General features: G+C 33.6%; 1 protein-coding gene across 6 annotated transcripts in view; it reads left to right on the top strand.

Moving 5' to 3' along the window:
* Positions 1-27130, top strand: part of LOC119073792 (calmodulin-binding transcription activator 1) — a 96028-nt gene that overhangs the window by 19951 nt on the left and 48947 nt on the right. For all 6 annotated transcript variants that reach the window (XM_037179526.1, XM_037179528.1, XM_037179525.1 and 3 more), the window contains exon 3: positions 17785-18471. In XM_037179526.1, the coding sequence (XP_037035421.1) occupies positions 17785-18471 (687 nt within the window). The remainder of the gene's footprint in view (positions 1-17784; positions 18472-27130) is intronic.

Raw genomic sequence — 27130 nt, 5'->3', positions numbered from 1 at the left:
TTAAAAACCTTCATATTACCAGAAAAGACCTAACTCACTGTACTTTATATTATGCATAGTTATTATTGGATAGGCTCATTCCCCGTGCACTGCACAGAAAGGTTAAAAGTTATCTATTCGACAAGTATTATTGTTGTTTTCCTTGAATATAGGCGGTTAGCACGCAGCGGTTAAAAACTAGAATGTATGGTGTGGTGACGTCTTTTAGGAAGCCATTTACGACGAGGGGTGACGCACTTCCATTTAATCCATTTAATCCATTAAATCCATTAAATCCATTTAATCCATTTAATCCAAAAAAAAATTTTTAGTTTTACCGAAATAATTAGGCTACCGACCTGAAAAATTTGTAAAGTAATTGCGAAAAATAGATTTGCACGATCCCCAGCTCGTTTAAGTACTCGTGAGGTATAGGAAAAAAATTTTTGTGAAAAATGGTACAAGTAAGGCCACTAACGTGGCACTCCCGTTTCTCAATTTTATCGATCTGTAAGGTCTTATGAATATTTGAATTGTTGTAAGGGGTTGTGGGCAAACAAACCCTTTTTTGGATCAGCCGTAGACATACATCGTAAATATTTGTAATACATCAATAGAGATAAGCTCATCATCGGACAAATAAATAAGATAATATTTGAAAAATATTTACAAGATTCATTTTCGATTTTCTTACAACTTGATTTGTGACAATTCATCAGATTATACAATCCTAAAAAGATTTTAATTCATTGGAAATTACAATTGATGATTTAATGTATAGACCGAGGGAGACGTTTGGGGGTGTTTTCAAAGAAAAGCATCGGATATCCTACGGCTGAATCCTAAGAAAATGGTCTTGAAGGTCTTATTGGCTAAGGTGTGGGAGGCCGTTTTCGAAAAAAGGCCGTGCAGGTTTTGTCGACTGACTTCTGGGAGACCGTTTTCGAAAATAGGCCTTGTAGGTCTTGCCGACTGACTCCTGGGAGACCGTTTTCGAAAATTGGCCTCGTAGGTCCTGTTGACTAACATCTGAAAAGCTTTTTTCGAAAATTGGCCTCGTATGTTTTGTTGACTGACTCCTGGGAGGCCGCTTTCGAAAATAGGCCTTGTAGGTCTTGTCGACTGATTCCTGGGAGACCGTTCTCGAAAATTGGCCTTGTAGGTCATGTTGACTGACCTCTGGGAAGCTGTTTTCGAAAATTGGCCTCGTAGGTCTAGTAGACATATTCCTGAGAAGCCGTTTTTGAAAAATGGCCTCCGACGTCCTGCCAGCAGGCCTCTGGGAGGCCACTTTTGAAAAATGGCCTCCGACGCCCTGCCGGCAGACCCTTGGGTGGCCACTTTTGAAAAATGGCCTCCGACTTCCTGCCGACAGACCCCTGCGAGGCCACTTTTGAAAAATGGCCTCCGACGTCCTGCCGGCAGACCCCTGCGAGGCCACTTTTGAGGCCTGCGGACAAACAAACTCAAAAAATATTTTTTGGACCAGGCCCAGGCACATAATAGATAATCGATAATAGAAAATATATATTTGATAGATAATAGATAGATAGATGGATAGATAGATGGATAGATAGATAGATATATGGATAGATAGATAGATAGATATATGGATAGATAGATAGATAGATAGATAGATGGATAGATAGATAGGCATATGGATAGATAGATAGATAGATAGATAAGTAGATAGATAAGTAGATAGATAATAGGCTAGTTAATCGTACGATAGGTAATAGTTAGATAGATAGATACATAATACATAAACAGGTAGTAGATAGATTTTATTGATAGTATAATGTTGGGCTGCGGACAAACAAACGCAATTTTTTTTTGAAGACCCGTTTATTTAATCCATTTAATCCATTTAATCCATTTAATCCATTTAATCCACTTTACACCAAAAACTTCTAAAAGTGGATTTTTTCGCTTTTTAACATTGTAGTATGAGTTGTAGTACGTGGTTCGATCAAAATCAACAATTTTTAAGACTTTTACAGTATTTGGTAAAATGAACTTTTTTCCTATTTAATCCATTTAATCCAATTTTTATTCCATTTAATCCATTAAATCCATTTAATCCATTTAATCCCTTTAATCCATTTAATACCATTTAATCCATCTAATCCATTTAATCCATTTAATCCATTTAATCTAGAAGTGAGTTACCCCTCGATTTACGATGTAAATTAGTGTTGATTATGGGATGGGTGATTTTTTACGTTGAATTTTTTTTTTGTTCAGCTTGGTAGGAACATTACGCTTCATTATTCGCGGTAGCTGTAAATGGCTCAGTCTTTCTTTGGGTAAGAATTACTTTTGCTAATTCCATTGTACCTCAAATGTTTTTTAATCAACCACATCGAGGGCAATCTTAGATAATTTGTGATTCCGATTCTGTTGGAGTAATGAGAATATTTTAGTCAAAAGATGCATCAGAATTAGCTGTACACATTCCGTATTAATATGGAAATAGTTTATCGTGCAACTAAATACCCTACCGCTACAGATGTACTTAATCCTTGATTCCATTTAAGAACATCCGGCTGCGTTAAATCATTTGCATATATCTACGTATAACTGAGCGGTTACCAAATGCATGAAAATAAAAACTAGCCAACACTTATACCAACCACACTTTTCCCACAAAAGTCAAAGCACAAACGTTAAAGTAATTGCATTGCTATTACTGTCCCAATTTAGGCATTTATTTTCAGAACATTTTCATAAAATAAACAGAATCAGTTTAGGTAATATCAGGTGGATGTTGTAGAAAATCCACCAACAATCAGATTGAGTCGATACCGATGTTTCAATAAAATTTGCCAGACATTTGGTAACCATTCCGTCCAGTTGTACACTGTGTGTTTGGCAGAAGTCAAAACTTCATAAACAAAGCCTTTCACAATCGTGAAGGTAAATAATATTTTGTTAAAGAGACAAAATAGCATTTGCATTTGAATATTTTTTTGGAACGATTGCAAGTCGTTTTGCATATATTCCAATTTAATAGTTGTTTAAGTTGCACCACGAATAATACCGTTGATGGTAGTCGTATTTTCAGCTTTACTCCAATAAGTACATCGTTTTGGAATGGAAAAGATAGCTAACGGCGAACAGATTTTAATAAACTTAAAGAAACAGTAGATAAATCACACTTATGACCCAGATAAAAATATTATATATTCAGATAATTCGCACCTAAATATCGGTTTAAAGTAGTGGAAATTTCTGGTATGGAATTTATTTGAGGCTAATCGATTTTTCTCGGCGGAAATTATTGACCTTCACACTTTACAACAATAATTTGTTAAGTGAATTGGCGTTCAGTTGGTTGGTTGCTTAAGACTTGGAACGTAATATTTCATGGAGGGTCAGTTTTGACACGTCGTTCGGTTGCAATATTTTATACAGTATATAAACTCGTACTTTAATCGTCCGGCGTACATACATTTTATTGATTTGAGGGCGAGGGTTGAAGTGTTTTCAATTTTAAAGCTTTCGTTGATCAAACCAACCGAAGAAATATTAAATTACTGAGCAAAACTCTAAGCAGTGTTGTGCTGAGGAAATCAGGCTGGGGAAGGACCAAAAGGTAAAAGATACGGATGGCAAAATATCATGTAAATCCCTTACTCTTCTAAGCAAGGCTTGACATAAAAAATAGGCCTGGACTACGATTCGAGTTGGTTAGTCTGAGTCTGGATGTGCTACTTTACATTTTTTTCGTCGTGTTCCTCAGCGAACTCATATTACCTTTTTACTTAGTGGTCATTGGAGCACACGTTTAATCACTCTAATTCAATTACATAAATTATTATTTGTTTAATATTTCAAATCTAAACCGTGGGGGAGAGGTATAGCCTACCTACACAGAAATGTATTTTTTTCCCAACTGAACCAAATACTACGAACAGAAAAAAAACAAAAAATTTTATTTTCAGTGAAAATTCGTAGAATAGATCGTGATAGCCGAAAGGACTTACTAGACATATATAATGTACGTTATGTTCTGCACGTCGAAGGAGGCAAAAAAAAATAAAATAAATAAATTTTGGCTTGTGAATTCAAAAGGTGGAATTCATTCAAACTCATTGAGATCTGCTGATGGAGCTCTGTTAACTCAAAAACTGCCACCCACCCAAATCCAAATTCAAGTGTAATATTGCACAAACGAATTTTCTATTTTATTTTATTGTACATATTTGCTATACACATCCGTATATAATGCTCGAACATATATCAACGGCGGTATACTATGGTTAAAACAGAGCACAGCATTATATTCGTATGTAATTCCTTTACTTGGGGTGGGTGGCTGGCAAATTGTTGGCCCAATGCCCATCTTCGACACTATTCTCCCATTTTTTTTTCGTTCTTCCTTTCTTCCTTGTAAATCGTAAATATGAAATATGATATTTACACAAAAATTCCAACAGTGAAAGAGAGCAAAGGCAACGTCTGTTCGTTTTTATATAATTTTTAAAACATTCGTTTTTTTCTTATGGTTTCGTTTTTTTTTATTGAATATTTATGCTAAAGCGAGGAAAAAATATTCATTTGTGTTGTATAAGTAAGTACATTAAGTCGATAGAATATACTTTGAGGAGTGATACGAACGAACATTTTCTCTGCTTAAATGTGCGTTGATTATAATATCAAAATTTCGCGGTTCACATGAATTCATTTGCGGAAACGATTCTATGGCATTTAAATTGATTTTCATGATTGTTGGGCGCATAAATCAAATAAAATTTATTATGAGAATTTTCGATCAAAGATATATAAATAGGTTTCGTTCAACATCGGCGGCTGTTCTAAGTTTATTAGTTGGAATTAAATTGGTTTCATTTAATCGCTCAAGTAACACCAAACATGGTTCGACTGATTTAAATTAATTTCGTTTCAGACAGAACATTTCTCATCAGTTGTTTTTACGCCATTTAAACGACAATTGTCTAATCTAGATATAAATTTTATCGAAATTATTGTGTCTCGTCTCATTTGTCTATAGATTTAAGTACATGCCACACAGTCATAAAAACGTAATCTTCTTAACTGAAGTGAGATTTTTATTGCTTTATATACGAGTAACAACTTTATGATTAGCATGCAATGATGGCAACATTTTAGTTGTTTTCATCACTTAACTGTCGTTGGATGGTTTTCCGTCACATCTCTACTGCAAATGTTAACAATATCTTCAATCGACTTCAATTCATTTGATGTCCAGTATGAACATAACTGAGGTTTTTTTGATAATTTTTTTTTTCAATAAATCTCGCCGAAAATATAAAACCGGACATCAAAAACCCCATTCACACATATCCCTTTAAAGTGTCCAAAATTTATAAATATTTCCCGAAAAGTGTGAAGCTTTTTATTTTTTAATACCGAAATTTGTACATTCAGGCAAAAAGCGAATAACCACACATAAATATCAGCAAACGTTCGCTCTGGGTTGTATGTCGCTTGTTTCCATCCGAAAAAAAAAAACAGTCCATAAATTCATTGTCCTAAACCACGCACTAATATTTAAAATGCTTGTTTCTTCATTAAAAATGCGAGCAGCGCTTTGTATATAATACGAACATCGTGGTCATTTTCGTTTGTTCATGTTAATGGAATATCCTTCGGAAACAATGGCAATAACAGCAACAGTAGCCCGGTACTATAACTGCTGCTTGACAATATGTGGAAGATAAAATTTAATTTCGCGGCAATATTTTTTATTGTTTTGCATTTTTTATGTGTAGTTTGTGAGATAGGCGCATATAAAATGCTCTTGTGTGGACATTGTTTATAACACAGGAATAACCAAACAAAAATTGGAGACTCTCTGGTGTTCCTACAAAATTATAGAATGTCGTGTGTGTACATAAAATAGCAACAGCAGCACACAATATACTCCTCGGTTTGTTGGGCACCAACGTTAAACCCATTCGTACTTACATTTTGAATTGTTAGGTGTACACCAGAACATTGCTTTCGGTGTGTATAACATCGGAAGCAAACAATTGTACCAGATTCTATTATTTCATTATTTATACATTGAAATAGTCTTTCGGGTCAGAACAGATAACACAGCTAGAGTGTGCACTTAGGTCAGCTAAGTTTTTTTTTGCATGTAAACTTTAGTGGAACACACGTGCTTAACATTACTGAGTCAGCGGGGGTTCAAGTTAATTGAAATTGGCCGTAATTTCGTTACTTATGCAATTTAAATGTGGTCATCACCACAGTATAAGGGTGAAATAGCAAACTCTATGTGAATCTTGATTTTATCCTTGAGGTGTTAATAATACGCTCTGAACTCCCAGTCGAATCGCACTACACCATAACGATGCTCTTATGGATGGAATGGATAGAATGGATCGACGAATGAAGGTATGAGCAATAGATTTTGTAAAACATCCATATCAGATCACTTTCTAAACTGATTTTGTTCAGCCCTTCCACGACCGAAACAAATCTGTACAACTCCAATCAACTGAAAGTAATAAAAGTTATATTTCAATTGATTCAACTTTTATAACATCAGCCATATATGTACGTTCCATGCTAAATAATTACTCTAAAACAGTTGTTTAATGTTTCCAATTTACATATTTGCACAGGAACATTTATATATTCTATCAAAGTGTGACATGCATGCATGCATGCTAGTTGAATGTACACTAACTTGTTACGGTTCTGTGTCTCCATTATAAACATGTTTATGTTTCTTGTCGAACCATCCACCCCAAAATAACTTCGATTTTCCTATATGTGCATTGTTCGGTGAGGTATGTTGTATGAAAGTACTGTCGTGATATGATATTCAATTCATTGTAATCGGTTTTCGTATATAAGCACTGGTAAAGATTGTGTTATAAAGTGCGTAACACTAATCGATACACCGATCTATACTGAGTACTATGGGGTATGTAATAACAGCACCTGCTGTTTGCGGTCCCTCTGAAGTAATCTGAAATCGAAAATTTGATGCTCCAGAACTTCTAAATTTCTGAGCATAATTTATAAACCAAGGAAATCAAATCTTCTCACAGATCAGCATTTAAATGGTTTTGCATCTGTACCATATCCTAAAGCGACTGAATAAGGCTGATGCTTTGCATTCGAGTCCACTATATATTTCTTGTTGAATACCGTTTGTGCGAAATACTGTAATTCCCATGTAAAGCTCTGCGTTACATTATACAGTTTTAGTGGTATTAGCCCACTTACAAGATATGAATACCATCGCGAATTTAAGTTGTGCCACTTTTGCTATTACTTGTAGATTTTACATATGGAATGCAGCATACGGATGTGTTACAACGGGAAAGAATTAATTGGCTTCTCACAGATCGTTTCCATTATCAATGATCTGATTGCAAATACACGAGAAAAAATCACACATCATTATTAATCGCGTAAATAGTTTGGATAAGCCCGTCTAGACACGATTTATTAAAAAAAGGAACGTTTAGATAAGCAGGGATCATCTTCCCTTTCAGCTATTCTCATATATAAATCGTATACAGTGGCACACGTACTACACTTCACATATACACAACTATATTCACCAACCATTGCATATACAATCCTATGGGCACTTGTAGTGTACCTGCTTGCAATGTACGCTAAATTATATTGGAGGTTCATATAAGGAAAACTGAACAGAAAAGTGCCTCTTCCTCCATACACATACGGTACACTTAATTTTAAGAAGGATATGTGTGCTTCGTAGTTTTTAAAAGATAAATTGCTGATATTATTTTAGGAGTTAAGAGGTGAGTTATTGAAGTCATAAAGGTAAATAGGTTTTGGTTAGTGCATGTAGCATGCCTTTTGAAGCAGGATTTCAGTTAAATGTGGTGTTTATGTGGATATATAGATGAAGGACTTTGGTTGAATTGGAGTGTGGAGATGATATTGAAAACAGCTTCGCTAATTTATGATTGATTATGTCGAACGAGGCGAAGAAAATTCGATTTCTCTTTCGAATATAATCAGTTTTGTCCGTTACTTATGAAAACTGCCAGCGACTTATAGCCATTAAAATCAATGAATCCTTATAACCTTTCTCATTTAACACATCACTCAAGTGTTTGATAAAAGAACTCTTTTACTTCATTGCGTTTAACAAACGGTTTACCATATAAAAGGACACAATCTCTAACACTAAATCTCTATATCAATAAATGCCTTAAATAAGAGTAGTGAGAGGTGAAGTCTACTAACTAATACCCACGGTGATTACCTAAACGATAAGGATAATTATTTATTGTTATGAATTACCCTTCTGAATTTATTTTTTCCTTCCATAATATGCCACCCAAAATATTAATAAGTCACATAAAGAATGATACAACACAACAATAGCCCCCCGCTCGTAACAAGTGTAACGTCTAGTCGTTTTTCATTCCAATTCCATATTACATTACATTCTGTTGTGTGAGTCAATGAAAAACTCACTTTTTTCCGTGTAGATAACATCGTGTGGAGGTGGAGTGTACATGCGTTCTGTGTGAAACCAGTGAAGAAGAGCTAAATGTCGAAAAATACAGTGAATTTAACCAAGTCTTCTCACCATAGAAAAATATAAATTTAAGCCAACGGTAGACATGATTTTTTGAGGAATAATAGTGTTGGAGAGATGAGACCTTTTCCAGTTAAAACAGGAAAATGTCAGCTTGTTCCGGTGGTTTTGAAAAATTAATTTTATTTTACAGCGAGTGTGCTTGACAAAGTATTTGTCACTCTCACTCGTAATGAATTATAATCTCATAATCTCAAGAAAAAGATTACTTAGCAGTTTCACTGATGGATCGAATAACCTTACATAACAGATAATCTGCAACTTATCGATTTCTCTTTTGTTCAAAGAAAGTTGGAATTGATAAAAGACTGTACATTGGGGAACTGGTGAACTTCAAACGTAGCTCTATTTGCTGCTGTAATTTATATCAACCAAAGGTCAAATTCGTTTGTTGTTCGGTAACGTAAACATTTTTGCAATTCCGACGAGCCAAAGCACAATAAAAACGCAATCTACCTACAGTATACATTCAGATGAAGGTATACGAACAATACAACAGACCAACGAAAAACTTTTTTCCAAACTCTTTCTTGGATAACAAATTGAACTTTTCGCTCCGAAATTCTTTTCATTTATTTTGTATGTGTGTTAGTTCCGTTTCGAACAACATTCGGAAGGTATTGAAACGAATGGTAACATAGATTACATCTTTCAAGATCAAAGGACTTTCACATTTTTCAACATCAAGTTAAACGAAAAGCTCCCAAGTTTTTCTTATTCCGTCACCATGTATTTAAGCATTACACCTATTACATCCCATAGGTGTAACGGATTTTCTGTCAGAGTATAAAAAATCGATTCACTTTAAATTCTGAATTGAGCTGTAAAAGTGTGTCATTTCATATATTATAGTTTTTAGCAATGTGAAAAAAACCCCCGTCATTGAATGCTTTTTCAATGGATAGAGTAATACATAAACAAATTCACATATGACTTGTGTGAATAGATGTGGTAGATGGGTTTTTTTTGTGTGTACACTCCAAGGAAATCGTATTATTTTATATGGTGTGGAACAGGTCACCAAACATAGTTTTTAACCTATTTTATTAGGGGTTTTATGTGCTTTGGAAAAACGATTTTGCATTTCGTTTTTAAGTCTGTCTAGTCGGAGTTATTTTTGATTTGGGAATAGATATATCGACGATATGTGATTGGATGCATCAAATGAACGAATTTTGTCATTGAGTTGATGGAACACATGAAAATAAATTCCATTAGTCAGTTTTAATCTCAGATCAGCAATAACATACCACAAATGGAGCTGTACATACACTGTACATGTTTTTATAGATGTATGTACACAACAAGACTTGTTGTTTGTGTGTTAACATTTCAGAGAAAATTTTGTGAAGGCATCCGGGATGTGTTAGGTGAAAGCAATATTCAACAAGTAAAATACTTCCTTAATGTCATCCTTACTTTTGAAAAAAAAAAAATCCTTTAGCAAGAAAACGAGCAAGCATTGGATGGCGATTACAGAAACTGATGACTTTTCTTCGAAGTACTGGTGGGTATATTACTTGCTGGAATAATGGATAAATGAAGTTTCATCAAGAATTGAGTATCAGCGTTAGAATATAATTCTCAATTAATTCTTTTTGTGTTTCTCTTGACGAAACAGAAAAGGGAATAAAAGTTTTCGTCTGGAACACATTCTTGTTCAATCCATTAATGTGATTGGACCAATAATTGAATTTTTAGTTTTGGAAAAATTAATTTTTATTTAATCGTAACATATAGACAGTCCTTCCCACTACTCGAACGCACGAGGAGCTGATACACTAGAAAATTCTCTGTCAAAATTTCTGAAAACTACGGAAAAGTCTTCCTCCAGAATTCGTTAGTAAATTTTTAAAAAAATCCTTAGAAAACAAAGAAAAGTCTAAAAACTCAAAAATCATTAAAAATTTACGGATATCCAGCAAAAACTGTAAATGAAATTAATTTAAGATCATAGAAAATCCTAAGAGGATTTAGCAATATCTGCTACTCCGGAAACCCTTATCTTGAGACAGGAAAATTTGAATATTCCAAAGTTTTAGAATATTCATACGTGAAGCTTCTTAGAACAAAAAGATAGAAAACTGCTTGACCCACGAATCTATACACTTCAATCGTACATCTGACGGGTTTTTACTTTTGAATTCACTTTAAGGCAGCCCTGTCATTTTGTAGAATAAAATTTCGATCGTAACCTTTTGCAATATCAAAGCCACAACAACTATTATAAACTGTGTTTTGCATCTGTAATTAGACTCTTTTTTGAGAGTTAAATACTAAAATAGAGAAAAAAAAAACTATTTCTTGTAATTAAATTTGTGCTTGTGCTCATTTAAAACATTGAATTTCAAAACAAATTCAAATAATTCCCAGATGGCGAATTCTTGCAATATTATGAAAGTTAAAAAGTTGTTGTTTCCATCCGAAGGAAAAAAAATCGTTACTCATTACAATTTCGTGACTGGAATAAAGTCGATTTCCCTAGGCCGTGCTCCTTTCATTTCTACATTGTGTATGTTTCTGTTTCTGTAGGCAATTACTGGAATGCTCTATGACATACAAAACAATCAAAAGATTCATTGAATATTTTTCCTTTATTGCGAATGGGATCAAATTGTACCTTTCAAATTGCAATGATGGGCATACTTTAATATTATGTATTTTGAATAACCCAATAGTTATTGAATTAGACGACATGACGAGATATATGAATGCTAAGAGGACGATATTACATGGCATCTATCAGAATATAACTGTATGCTGATCAAAGGTTAGCTTTTCGAACAATTGCATGGCACTACTTCAAGTTCTCAGTTCAAGTGCTCGTCTTCATTAAATCATTTTATCTAATTATCCAAATAGAACTTTTAGTTTCCCTTGCATTCTGTTTTTACAACATTCTAGAAGAGATGAAACCAAAAACAATAAAATATTTCTTTATTAAATCTTAAAGCAATGGAAACGTTTGTTCTCTCTCACTTAAAAAATGGATCATGCCTCCTATTCAAGTCGGCGTCTCTGAAATTTCGTTAAGAAAAAGACTCTCTACAAGCGAGCGACAACCACTATAAATCCAGCCAACCAGAAACTAAATTCTTGACTTTATTTTAAAATCCATTAATTTGTATCCAATTTGCCATCAATAAATTTAACATTTCACTTATCTGCACATTCCAAAGGAAATAATTCATTAACTTGGGAAAACGCTTCTAAATTATGGCACAACGTGCAGAGTAGAAACACACAGAAAATAATGTACCAAACCTACGAAACGATTCGCTCGTTATTGGGGTAGATTTTTCTCTGATAAATTGTGCATTTAAGGAGACGTACAGATAGAATCAATTTTTTGTTTAAAAAAAAAATATTTTGGTTTTTTTATGGGAGTATGAACGAATTGTAGGATCTATTAAGTAAAACATGGAACATACCGTCACCGCTCTGCCACTCCGGAGTGTATTCCATCAAACGGAAACAAAAAGGAATATTTATATTAATGCTCTGTGAAAAGTATCTACAAAATGAAATCGTAACATGTTTCAATATTGCCATGGCTTCGTGTCTGTGTTATACCATAAATTTAAAAACATAAAAAAATTTTATGTACTCATTCAGACCTTAAGTTTGACGATGTGTGTGTGTGTGAAAGAGAGTGTGTGCAGAAGTGTATATATTCAATACATACTTTAAAAATATATTTTACAACCCCCTATAAGTTTAGTTTTGCCCCTGAACAAAATAATAACAATAACAATAAAAGCCCTATCGCTATAAATGTCCATATTATAGAAAATATGTTTTATATCTTTCCAGCCATATATGCCCCGGACTTGTTTGGTTTATTGCAAAGGGTTGAACAGTTTCACAGTTTTTATATTTTTTCCTCATACATGCGTTAATAAGAATTTCGACTATAAAAATGTCTTGGCGTTGATTTAGGAAGATATCTTGCGTGGCAAAAAATGAAATTATTTTCTATTTAATTATGCATTATTTTTCTGTTGAGAAATACCACACGACAAGATAGGAAAGGACATTTGTTTCTCGCTTTTTTTTCTTGTTTTTTTTTTTCTTAACGATTTATATAAATGATCTGAATTCCAATGGCCTGTGGTTATGTTCTCGAATTACCGTTGTATAAATGAAACAAGCGTTACAGTGTCTGTTATTCTATTATAAACCACAAGCTGACTAATCGCTGACGTCTTTAGTTTACTGGAAGTTGTTGGCAAATTTGAAAGAAGAAAACATGTCATCCGTGTGCGGAGTATTATTAACATTATTTTCTCCACTCAAATGCGGTGAGATGGCGTTTTGTTGACGCTTTCTGATGACAGTTCAGGTTAGAAAATCTTCATTTTCTCAACTTTTGTTTTTCCCATAGGATGAAAAAGATAGTTCTTTTTTCGTTTTGCAACTGTCACTTTGTTTTGATTTTGAAAAATAGTGAAACAAATTGATGTACTTGTTGTGTTCGTGGATAATAGTACATTGAATGACAAGGGGCGAAAGTAAAAAAATTCAACCGTGTGCGAGAGTTGATGCCCGCGCCGAAGGCAAGGGCCTCAATCGCACAGGTTGAATTTTTTTACTTTTGCCCCGAGTCGTTCATACTATTTTTTTTGATACCAACATCGAAAGTTGATACGTATCGCAAACAGCAGAACAAAATGTTGAAATATGAAGGCATTTAGCCAGAAAATGCGGGGGTCCAGGGGGCGGCAGCCCCCTGGTATATCAAAAATTTAATTATTTAGCCATCACAACAATAACACACACAAAAATTAACAAATAACTAACAAATCATTAACAACAAAAATTATCAACTTCGTATGTTAATTTCAATAAGAGCACTGGCGCACGCTTTATTTCAATTTTGATCGCAGTACACTTATTGACAAGAGTCGACTATTACATTATGTAGTCGACTTTCGCATTATGTATATTGACTTTCGCTTTATGTATTCTTTCTTTCTCCCCGCTCAAACATATAACTTGCATTTTTTTACTTTCGCCCCGGATTTCGAGGGCGAAAGTATCAACTTTCGATGTTGGTATCAAAAAATAGTTATTTACGTATCGATTGAGTAGGCCGAAAGAGTTACGTATTAAGTTTTGTATGCTTGCTAAGAGGACCGAAAGTAAAGAAATGTCAATTCAAGGGGCGAAAGCGAAAGCTTTCGCCCCGCGAATTGACAGCTTTACTTTCGGTCCTCTTAGTAAGCATACAAATACAGTTATTCATTCCACGCACTAATGAAATAGTTATTTGTGTATCTGTTTTGGACGATTGTTTTTAGGCAATTTCGCGAGTCGCGAAAGTGCCTAAAATCAATCGTCCAAAACAGATACTCAAAAAAATTTTCATGTAAGGGGTCGAAAACCCGAGAAAAATCTCGAAACTCCCTCATTTTCGGCCCCGACACATGAAAAATTATGTGTTTTATTCGGCGAGAAATAGGAAATTCCAACTCAAGCGAATTGTGGCTCCCGTTTCGCTCTGGCCGAAAACTTTCGTTCTGGTTGGAATTCCCTATTTTCTCCCCTTGGTAAACAAATAACCATTGTTTTACTCAAAAAGTTGCTTGTTTCAACGACCACATTGTAGCTCAATTTTTCCCATTTCTTTCAACAAAAACTTCAATTGTTCGTCATTGCGATTATCGCTGTATTTAATTAGCTCTAAATGCTCTCCATTGGTACATTTCTTAAAATGTTTGGAATAAGTCGTAAAATGTCACGCCACTACGTATCAATACAAAAACTCCGGCGAAAAAATGAACGTATTCTGTTCATTCCCTTTAATCCTGACCATTAATTTGATGTTTCACCCTTTCTTCGATTTATTTACACAATTACGAGAAAAAAGTTCGATTGGAATAAGTGGCTGTATCGACTAAATAAATCCGAACGGGCAAATGAGTTTCATAAGAATGGTAGCATTGAGTGCAACTGGGGTTTTGATATTTTATTTTCGGTTTTAAATTATCAATTTACAATTAACGTTAAGGATAGTGAATGCTTCTGATACCTAGTCACCTTCGATAGCTACTAAAACAGAGAAAGTTTCTTCTTCCATTCACTTTTTGTTTTTGAAAAAAAAAATTCACTCTCACAAAATATAAAAAAACTGTCTCGCCTGACGGTCCTCTCTGCTGTTAAAACACACAATAAAGGTAATTTTGTGATGAGAAATTTTAACAGAAGGCTAAATACTCTCAAGCATCAATGCCTCGCGCGGGTGTAATCATGTGTTGAAAACGGGGCTTAGAAAATAAAATTCGTTCTAAATTATTGCCACAATCACGCGGCTTGCTTGATATATCTGTACGTACCTACACAGATTTTTTTTGCACCTTTGCATTTGCATTGAACCTTAACAATTTATGTGCAAATTTATTCTGGGTACGTAGGTCAATAATTAATTGCTTGTGCTATTTTAATAATAGAAGCGAACACTTTTTTTTTGATTACGATAAAATTGCAGAAAAAGCCAATCAGCTAACTTTGACTACCTTTATCAATTTAACCGAATCTGCATATTCCGTCATTGATATAAATTTTAATGTGATGTCGAAAGCGCGTCCGTAAAACTGAGTATCTATTGGTAAATACATCAGATCTACTCAAAGAATAAACACGAAGTGCTTTAATTTGATATAGTCGTTTCGCTGAAGGTTTTTGTACATTTTTTTTTCGTTCGAAAAACCATTATTCAGTGTGCATGCAATTCTGCACTTTCTCATGATTTGTATTCCAATTGAGTTTCAACAAAATTTTTCTTTATGTAGACGCCTCCTGTAGATATGTTTGTAACTAAGCTAAGCGTATATATATATATACGTAGCGCCTAGGCGTTGTTAATATATTTTGGCACGTAATTGAATATATCGCGATTTTTTATAATTCGCTCATATTTGCTCACATTCGATGTCGTTAGTTACATCTGTTGTAATGGTTTCTTCACTAAAATTATCAGCGAACCTAGGAAGTTCAGCTTTAGTCGACTTAACATTTACTCAATGTTCTAGTTTCTAGTACATACATAACATACGTTATATACACAAACTAGGTACATTTACAATGTAGTATACATTCCTTGCTTTCGTTGTATCAACTACCAACTTCATTGGTCTTTTGTGATTACGAATTATTGGGAAGTGTAAGAAATTCATTATTTACAACAAAATTATCACTTGATGGATTTCTAATAGAGTGTTTCATTAGGGGTCATTCAATAATGATATCTTCGCATTTTTCCGTATTGTTGACGTTGCGTCCACATATTTCCTATATCTAAAACACGGTGTGGACGTCGTTATTGAATGACCCCTTATTTTAATGTGCAGGCACGGAAATACGAAATCCATCACGGTTTCTAATTTGTAAATTTTTGCATACTAAAAGCAATATTCCGTGTTTTTGTTTAATCTAAATTATTTAAATGTACGCTGCTCACTTATTTGTTTTCATTTGACTATTCGCATATATATACGAATGCCCAGTTTAAACGTAAACTCAGCTCAAAATAAGTTATTTCTTTTTGTGGGCTTTGTTTGTTTCCATAGATCTTTTCGTTCCATATGTGTTCCATCACATACGCGTCTATCTTTTCGTAACTTCCATTCTAAACGTTCGACTCTCCTTACGTTTCTACTATTTTGAAAGAATAGAAAAGATGGCGAACGTACTGCAGAATTTGGGGCACGTAAGAATGTTATTGAGCAAAGTTTATCACAACCAAATTTGAATTCCACTGAGAGCGAAGAGAATTTTTCGGATTTAGCTCGAGATTCAGTGAGATTCAACATTCAGGTTACACATTCTGTTTTCATGCCTTGGGCATAAATTACGGAATTTGTATCGTAATTTAGGCCCTCAGCATGAAAAGTTGTATACGCATCTGTTGTGGACGGCCTATTTTAGGCACTTTCGCTTGTCGCCTTCACTCTGGCTACAACCCGCGAAATTGCCTTAAATATACCGTCCACAACAGATACGTAAATAGCTTTACGTGTTACGGCATGTTTCATTTTCATTTACATTGCCTAAACACGTAAAACATTGTACTTACGAGGTTCCAAGTTGTTATTTGACAAGTGGGTTGTAACACCTCACTTATCAAATACACAACTTGGAACCTTGGAAGTAATATACTAATTCCATGCATCAGCAATCAGCATGTAGGTGCCGGGTTTAATTGCATAGTACTTGTAAAGAGAGACTAATGTTAAATCTCACTGTACATACGATTGAAGCAACCGAAATAACAGGTCAGCATACTGACCAAGTTTTGTTTAGCTTCTTTTTGCAGTGACGCCAATTATGAACAGGATAATCGATTTTAAACTTGAATTTGATCGCTTCAAGTTTCCATAAAAACTATCACTATCGACCTTATAACAGACCAAAAAGAAGAGAATGAGATTTTTTCGATCCTCAATGAATGCATTTCAGCGTAATGTGACCGTAACTAATTTATAGTCAGACGAAAAAAAAGTAGTTTTTTCTATGGATATATTAGTGCCTCCGTAATATAAACAACAATAAAGCACTCAACATATCTACATAAATTTTTGTGTGGCACCTTGCCAATTTATGCCAATAAAGTTGGTCAATTTGTTATATTCGATATTTATTATCGCAATAATATCGCAATAAAATTAGCAAACAATATTTTAAAACGTACATCGAATGGTTTAGTTTTTATACTTATCCCCGGTCTAGTATGGCAATCAAGTGTGACCAACAAAACCGATAATTCTCTATTTCACAATAAAAATAATTACGATTTTGTTGAAGACCTACTTTATGAAATTGAAAAATAACAAAACTTTATTTTGTTGAATTTAAAATTTTGTGGAAAGTGAAGATTCGGAGCTTTTGTAATTTTTTTTTTTTTTTCAAATGAGATAAATAATACGGGCTCGTTTTTTGTCTGGAAAATTAAATTGGTTGAGATTACCATATTAAATAAAATAAAATAGAAAAAAATACATCGAAGCGATACCGAAACTTTACTTTAAAACTTTAGAAATCAATCCAATTAGGATGTGGTATTTGTGTAACTTTTGTGCAAGTTCATTTTGTGCATATTGTCAGAGAGATATTCAAAGAATCGAAAATTGTGGATTTCGTTTTTGGTAGATCGTGTTCGTACGATTCCCTCCTCTCCTCCCTAACATTATCAAACTAACGAAATGTCTTCACTTTCTTTCCAGGGCCTACATCCGAAGAAAACTCCGATACAACTTCGAACGAAACTTCTCGAAATGCATCTGTGTGTTCATCAGATAAACAAGCAAAAGAATCTCTGGACGGGACATCACAAAAAACCATGGTTCCTATTCAACAGCAGCAGTCACAGCCACAAATCGCCACCACCCAATCGCTCACTCAGCATCACAATAATATAATATTGGTTCGCGGCTCTCGCAACGAAAATGGACAGATAATTTTGCAGAACAGCCACGAACTGTTGAATCTGCTGAATGATGAAGACAAACCGATTCTGTTGCAGCACCCTCGATTTAAAACATCGAAACAGCAGTCAGAGGGTGCTATTCTGTTGCAACCAACGATTAAGGGCAGCCACATTGATGGACCGGTCTTGTTACAATCAACAAATGTAAAGAAAAGTACTACATTGCCGGAAGGATCAATTATTGTTCAACAACGATTAAACAAAAATGGCACAGCCGATGGTCCAATATTGCTTCAAACATTGAAACGATTAGATAAGTCACAATCAATTTTAGTATTCAGAAATGCAAATAGTTCGACAGCGACAGCTAGTTTAACATCGAATACAACTACCAGCCGCATCAAACATTTTACTGATGATGCTGAAGAAAAGAAATCTGAGCCAATACCGGTACCGAAAGCAATTAATATCCCTCTGGGAAGTGGTGAGTACAAACTTTCGTAAACTTTATACGTAACTTGCATATAACTATACATCATGTAAAATGAATGCAAATGTTGTTAATATGACCCACCACGGCAAAATGGCAATTGTATGAAAGACATTTCTTAGGCGAATACTTTATATTCTAAAAATACCATCGGTACGGCATAATTAATTACTTGAAGCTGTTTTTTTCTCTGTTCATCGATTGAAGAGGATTTTCCAAAAGTATGCCTACTCATCAACCAATGTTGTAAATTGTTTCCTTTGAAAACATAAACTTTCTTACATTTGTTCATCTTAAAATTCTTAAGATTTTTTCAGGGATAGGCATTTCTCATTTAAAGAAAAAACTTGAAATAAAATTTCCCAAAAAAGAAAGTACTTAACGACAAGAGACTACCTGATTATAAATCCACTTCAGGTGCAATTAAATTACTCTAAATGAACTGAAACCCACTTTAAATCAATTCTGTGATTAACAATAATTGCAGTCTTGCCTTTTTAACATTTTTCCTCGCTCTTTTAACTGTGTTTATAAATAAACGGACAGCAGGGCTCATTTTTAAGATAATACTTTCTTGAATTGCCTTGATTTCGCGACCTGTTTTTTATACCTAGGACTGAACCATGAATAAAATGGTCGTGTGATCGTGCCTGACTCTTATCATATTCAATTTTGTCAGGTGCTAAAGGTATTATTAAAATTTTTAATTTGATTCTTCATTTGGCTAAACACTTTACCTATCTTCATTTCTCTGACCATTTAATATAAGGGTGACTGGACAGTCCTCGAAAAACTTAAGTGCCAGAGCAAACGTTTTTCGTTTTAAGTCTAGTGTAACTATCGGTACGGTCAGTTATGCACACGGTCTCCTCGTGTGGTAAGACTAACATTATGCATCAGCTCCGAGCGGCGGCTTAGGATCATAATCATCAACTCGTCAAAATAAACATTTGGAGACAGGTGCATAATATTTACTATTCTGATTGTAAAGAAAGGACTCTCCTTTGAGGTGTTACTCAGACAAAGTCCACACAGACTCTTTGTCTTTTCATATGTTCATTTGTATCGAAGTGATTATGATGTCGTTGAACTTATAGGCTAATAGATTTGTTTATTTTATTCGACTTTGTGGACTGCAACAAATTAAAAAGAATATTTTCATTAATAGCGAAAAGCAGAAACAAAAAGAAATTGAAATAAAACCAATAAAAATGATAAAATTAATACACCCTCTATTGCATGTCTACAAAGTTTTTGAGAGTCGGAAATTAAAATTCGTGTGTTTAATAAAACAAAATTTGGTAAATAAAAATAACAAAAAGAACAAAAAGAACTCGGTAAGGTTTTCAATACGAATAACTGGTAAAAATAAAATTAAAATAAAAAAAGGTCACGAATGCATCTTATAACCACGTAGCGGAATACAGCGAAAAAAAACTGAAGAAAACTGTTGGAATGAAAAACAATTCATTCAACATCAAACACACAAATATGCCTTGTGTAGGAACCCACTAAAGTTTTATTTTTAATATGTGAATCATGTGTACATTATAAATTCGAATACGTAGCGGTATTATGTATAACAAACACAACTCGATTACAGTTGAGTTAAATTGCCTTTATGTTAATTAAAAACAAAAAAAAATCTGTCTTTTTTCGTCTTGAAATACAGAACGAAGGACAAGAAAAACTATACTATAAAATGTCGAGAATTAAAATGCCAGACGAGAAGAAGACACTAATTACGCCCGTTCAAAAAGTTATTAGTTTAAAAAGTTCAAAAAGCTTAAAATTGTTCCTCTCACAAATATATCTATAGAGCGCACACATTTTTTATCTTTAATTGAATTATACTTTTGTCGTTTTTAGAAGATACAAGGAGGCACGAAAAGTTGAGTCGGTTTTTTTTTCTATGTATATATTCATTCAGGAAGGAAAACAAATGACAAATGAGATAAGTGAAATTTCTTTCATTTTTTTTTTGTGTTTGAATGAAAACAGAAATTGATTTGGATTTATTTCGAGATTGGAATAGATTTTTTTTTGTTCGTCTCAACAAGGGTGGGTGGATGTTAAATATTTTATGTTTAAAAGAAATTTAATTGACGACGAACATCAAAAGACCATTCACATCTTCGTATCAACATGTTCGATATGGTAATCAATTTAGTTGCAAGTTTAAAAATTCGAATGCCGATTGATGAATAGTCTCAGATTTCTTATTGTAAAAATTAAGCGCTTCAGTCATCGTATAAATTAAGTAAGATACATAAGTCAATTAGAGTCATTTCGATTTTTGCCAATTCTGGGATAGATTATGGAAGCTTTCCAAATTTATATCGTCGTATTGACTAAAATATCCATTGAAATGTCTTCTACGTGCTACATTTTGAGAAAGAAGTTTCCCGAAATGATAAATTTTCCATGGCGTTGTATATGTGTGTGTGGATTCATGTAACCATTCGATGTAAAAGTCTTCATAGAAAAACGTCTCTAAATTTTTGGGGAATTATGTAACGCGTGTAACAAGGAACATTTACCATACCGTATTACCATAAAGATGATTATTCATAGCTATTAGTACAATTAATAAAAAAAAAGAAGAACTTAGTTCCATCATGTAACACATGACACAAAACATAATTTTGATAAAATATCAGAAAATAGTTTCGGCATCATTAATTATAATGTTTTAAATGAAAGTTTTCTTCGGTCGTCGTTGCCTATAAATGTCAACCTCTGTGAGAACGCAGAACCTTTTCATATCTTTTCTTGGATGTGATGGATATGAGACCCTTATCAACCAATTTTGTATGTTGTGTTGTTATGCTGAAAAGAATTTTTTTCTCGCAATTTTTTTGTTGTTGTTGCGTTATATGTGTTGTGTATAACATCGGAAATCCTAATTCGCCTTTTTTGACTACAAAACAAGAGCTTTCGGAGGATGTATTCTCTGTAAAATGAGTTGTAACAATGTAATCAAGTTTACCGAAGTTATGTGACTTGATACACACATCTTTTTTTTAACTTGGAAACTTTATGGCAGTTTTTTTGATGGGGTGTCTATGAGTATAAGGTTCAGTCTATAGATTTAATGGATTGCAAATACCTTTTATCCCGAAGACTACGAAAACCTAATCAAATTTTATAGATTTTCGATTAGACTTAGCATTATTGTAATGGGAACATTTATTCCAACAACGGAATTTTCCTTTAACAAATCCTTTAAAGAACCTTACCGTTATTTCACACATTTTCGACCAATATCTGGAATGTATTATATTGTCAATTAATTGATGAGCGTTATGTGACAAATTTTATTATTGCTCGGAAGAGGTCAAAAGAGACTTGTTTCAGTTAAAATGTGAAATTTGTCTTGAAGCTGACCTGAAATAATTTCAGATTTCCACTTAACCCTTCATTTTTATCTGAGTTCCACCTGATCTCGTGGTATTAGAGAGAATCCACTACCTGTACCATCTATTCCCCACAAACCATGAGGTTGTAAGATGTTAGGGAAGAAAGCACAAGAAAAAGCACGCGACATGGTAACATTCATTTTTTATACACGATAGACTGTACACATGTGAAATTATAGTAGTGAGCTGTACTAAACAGTATCTCCTTAAATGTTTGCTTGGCAGATTACAAACAAATATTGGAAAATGAAATTTTTTAGTTTGCCCTACTTTTGAAAATACTTTTAGGTAAGAAAAGCATCGAGGTTACCCACAGTAATATCAAACTCAGTGTCATTCGAAACGAAACACCTAAATAACAAAAAAAACGTAACCATTACGAAATTACTGTTCGAATGAAGCGGTATGTAGTACCTGGTTCCATGCACCGGAAATTAACAACAGAAAAACTTGCAATGTTCTTTTCTTTAATCTATTTTTTTTCGGTTCGTTTACGTACACATCTAAACTCTCCCGTCAATTTAAAATAAAAAAAACCAACAACATAAAATCGTAAAATGGTATAATTATTGCTTGATTGTAGATTTATTTTGTGAAACTACTTACTGATTTCTTAGGCCGAAAAAAAATATATTTAAAACTAGGACCAAGAGTTCTTCGTAATAAAACTTTTCAGATAAGTTGTGTATAATGTACTAGTCTATAATTTATGTTCAAAGTTTTGTGTTTTAATCAATTTCAACATGTAGCAGGGGATATAATCAGATATTTTAATTCGCGTTTTTTTGTAATTGCCACATTTTCTTTTAACAATAGCTACCGCTAATTTTGTTATTCTTTACTAACTACAAGCAAACATTGAACGATAAACCGATGTAGACGCGCGAATTTATAATATCTCAAAAACACTTTTACTACCTTAGTCGTATAAGTCCATTTTATGGACATTATGTGACAAGTGTGAATTTCCATGGGAAGTAAATAAAAGATAAATTGTTTCACTTAAATCGTAATATTGTCACAATGTCAGTGAAGCGAGCGAATAAGTGGTTTTAGCTGAGTGAAAAGTCCTATTAGTAAAGCAGGGCATAGATTTGAGAAAATATTTGTTGAATTTTACGATTTTCGTGAAATTTCGCGAATTAGAGTCAATCAAGAAAATTAGAGGAAATCAAGAAATGTTCAAAAAAAAAATTGAATTTTATGACAATCTCGAATTATTGTGAAAATAAAGAAAATCGATCATTTTCGATCTATTTTCTTCAAGTATTCTGATCACAAAAACTTTCTTTAAAGTAAGCCCTTAAGTATAGTGAAATTAGTTAGACGTCTCTAAGTCACCGTGGAGGTGATATTTACGTCACTTGTATAACCACTAAATTGCAGTGAATGCAAATTCGTATACCGGGAGAATTTTTTTCCATAAGTATGTTTTTCGTACCACGGACTAAACGTCTTTTTTAGCTTATTCTATTCGCCTTCGGCTCTGTCTGGAACCCTCTCACACGCTAAAAAAGACTTTTAGTCCTAGGTACGAAATATACTATTATTTCGTCCGGAGCAAGTAGAAACGAAACATATACGTAGGAATGATATAATCGGTAACGTCAATTATATTCTTGAATTATGTTGTCGAACGATATCATCGATTATGTTGAGAGAGAATCGATTTGTTTGTTAGAATCATTCGTAGGGATCCCGGTTGAGCCCCCATGTAGAAACATAGACGAAACCATTGGGTTTTCCAAAGAAGAAAACATCACTGAGAAAAAAGTTGACGGTTGCGTCCCCAGGGGAAAGATTATCTGTCAGATTTTATCTGTTATCTGAAAACTTTTTTGTCAGTGATCCAATTTTTTTCATTAATGAACAACTTTTATTTCATAAATTTGATTCACCAACGGTTCGCCTACGAATGATTCTAACAAACGAATCGATTCTCTCTCAACACAATCGATGATATCGTGCGACAACATAATTCCAGAATATAATTGACGTATGCAAAAACAATTCTCAAGGTGTACGAATTCACGCGCATACTGAAATTTCGTGGTATCGTTCCTGTGATGCACAAAATCAAAAAAAAAGTAACAAAGATTGTTCGACTTACGGTGCCGAAAATGTTTCAAGTTTCGGTACACACTCAAAGCAGTCGAAAAAATAAAATAAATAAAGACGGTTCGAGATATTGACGCTACGAGCGGTCGTTTTCACTCCTTGGACTATTTGCAGGTACTATGAACATCGTTTATTTGCTCTACTAAAAAACGATGTTTTCGAATAGCTTTAGGCGCGTGCTACTGAGTGTTTTCGTATCACAAAGTGCGTAAAATATTTTTCATTGTGGATTCGGTCCAATATGTTCTTCGTGCTATTGAAACAGTTAGTGTTTGGAATGTGCACTCAATTATAAGTAATTTTGAAAAGAACACTGCTGCTTCTTCCTTTCTATTTTTTGGAATTACAAACAACGAATAATTGCTGATAAAAATTCTCCATTTTACACCCAATAAAAACACAATTTGATTTTCATCATTTTAACCGAAAAAGTGAGAATAAAAGTTTAAAAAATAATAAAATAAAAATCCTTCAGTGGTTTTTTTCTCTGTTCGTTTTTTTATGGCATCAAGCTTATCTCATAAAACTAAACCATATTACACATTTATAGTGTCATCTTGTTGACGAAACATCACACTACAAACTATACATACCGAAGTACTATCCATATCTATGTACAATAACATTTTGCTGTGTGTATCACCATACAGACACACCATGTTCTCCAGATATAAACTCGTCATTATTATGTTATAAACGTGATGGAAAGTTGAAAAGACGTGGTGTGTATAATACTACATATACTGCGAATTGTAGAAAATAACAGTCTATGAAGAAGATACGACTATTCGACATATTATTTGACATAGCACTTAACAAGAGCTTGCGAACTCAATAAAAATAAGTGTACCGACAGCAAAATTCAAGTATTTATGAGATAAATATTTGCTCTGCGAATATGTCTTGTAACTATTATTGGGCGAGAAATTTAAATTTCTGCTTTTGTGGATTGTTCGTGGTGATTCTTTTTTTTTACTGTGTACTTATTGTCTCTTGTTTACATTGGGTTATGTACATTTAAAGATAAAGACGTTCGTAGTCGTTCCCAGGATTTTTGTTATCTATTCAATTCAAAAAAAATATTTTCGTCAATTCAAAGTTAATATTCTTGACAAAAGGGATTTTTTTACGAAAAATTGGCGTCGAGAATCATTTCTTACACACTTTGACTATACTGTAAATCAAGCTATAAATGCATTGAAAATATTGAAGAAACAGATGAATTGATCAATTGTTAACATAACGAAGACACATATAAAGTGAGAAATTCAATAATTTCAACATAAAGTGAGTATAATCCACTATCGCATCACATGACTCGAATACAAACTATTTTATATACTCCAGTTAGTTATTAAATCAATAAAATATATTCCAACACTGTGTCGTCCGTGTATAAATACATATATTTCGCACTTTGCTGATATAAAAGAAAATTCGCTGACTTTTTACCAACCATCACATTTTCGTTGAGTGTTCTAGCATAGCAAATCCATTTAAAAGTCCACAAGATGTTTCGTTTCGTTTATTTATTCGCTCTCCATAATATTTGAAATATTAAATCGGAAGATGAAGATGTGTGTGTGTGTGTGAAATAGTTTCACCTAAGTACATTAATTATATCTACGTTACACCAATAAATTGCTCCTTTTTTGGTTGTACTTAAAAAGAACTTCTTCTACACATCGTGTGAAATAGAGTTGCCGAAGTAATTTTATATTTGATTTTAATTGAATGAAGATGAACTTATGTATTCCTAGCAAATACATGTTGTGTAGCAATTATTTGTAGGTCTATTTACACCTCAGGGGCGAAACTTAAGCTTACTCATATGGCATAAAATTCGTTTGATTTAGTAGTTTGTAATGCAATTGTATGTAATCGATTGGGATATCTTTAGACACGTACGAAGTACGGGGAATTAAACGTTTTTTTATTGGAATTGCAACTTGAAATTTTTAGCTTAGAATTGTCGATTAGATGTTTTGGAAGATTCACAACGCTTCTTATTCGCTACATCAATATCCTTTAACATAATTCTTCTACTTCTTCTACAAAGTGCAGATATATAAGCGAAACTCTGCCTCATTCTACTCAAGTAGATAATTTTATAGAAGTTGAAAATTATATTAGTGAATTATGAACTTTGAACCTAAGCCCAGACAGATTCACTCGAGTTGGACTATCACAATAATACACATTTCTTGTTGATGTTGTTATCTGAGACAAAAATCAACGCCCTTATAGCACGAGTTAGAAAAGTCGAGGACAAGAAATCTGACTATCAGAGGAATTCTATGTGTTTTCCTTCGAAATTAGTTATTTGTCAAGGGAAGAAAGTAGGGAATTCCAACAAGAAAGAGGACCACAATTCGCTTGAGTTTGAATTTCCTATTTCTCCTCGAAGAGAACACATAATTCTTCTAAACTAAAACAAAGTGACAGTTGCAGAGAGAAAAAATTATTGTTAACCCCACGGGTTGTACGAACCTGAACTGTCATCAGAGAGAGCGTCAAACGCCATCTTTTCACGGCATTTAAGTGGAGAAAATAAGGTCATTACGGTGCTTGGATGAAAAGTCTATTTCCATTTGTAACTTTGCCAAATACACAATTGCTCTTGTCCTCGTGTTGTAATTCTAACATTTTATAAACGACAAAGCGTATAAGCAAGCGTGTCGACAATGCGATATTCTATTACTTCGTTTGTGTTGAGTATAGCATAGAGGTTGATACAAGTTCTTTTACTTCATTTGTGTGAACATGGGTTTTGTTATATAAAAGATAAATAGACAAGGAACGTGGCTTATTTTTGTCGTTGTTGTTCGTAACAAATGAGTAGCCATGAAAGATTAGTATTCTAGAAGTATTCTTGTGAACTTCGAATAAACGTTCCCTTTCACACAAGAGTTACATTTCAATGGTGATCATCTGATTACACCTCAATGTTAAGATTTATCAACACATCTCGCCGCTATAATTTAATTATTTTGTCAGGTCACTTTCAACTAGTTTTCTTTTAGTTTTTCTAGCGTGCCTTAGGATTAAATTTTAATACTTCAGAAATTAAAGTTTAAATATTATGGAATCACGCATTTTAAAAATAAACGTTTCAA

Source organism: Bradysia coprophila, unplaced genomic scaffold (genome assembly GCF_014529535.1).
Source record: "Bradysia coprophila strain Holo2 unplaced genomic scaffold, BU_Bcop_v1 contig_138, whole genome shotgun sequence".
In the NCBI taxonomy this organism is placed as follows: domain Eukaryota; kingdom Metazoa; phylum Arthropoda; class Insecta; order Diptera; family Sciaridae; genus Bradysia; species Bradysia coprophila.
This window is presented reverse-complemented; position numbering and strand designations above follow the sequence as displayed.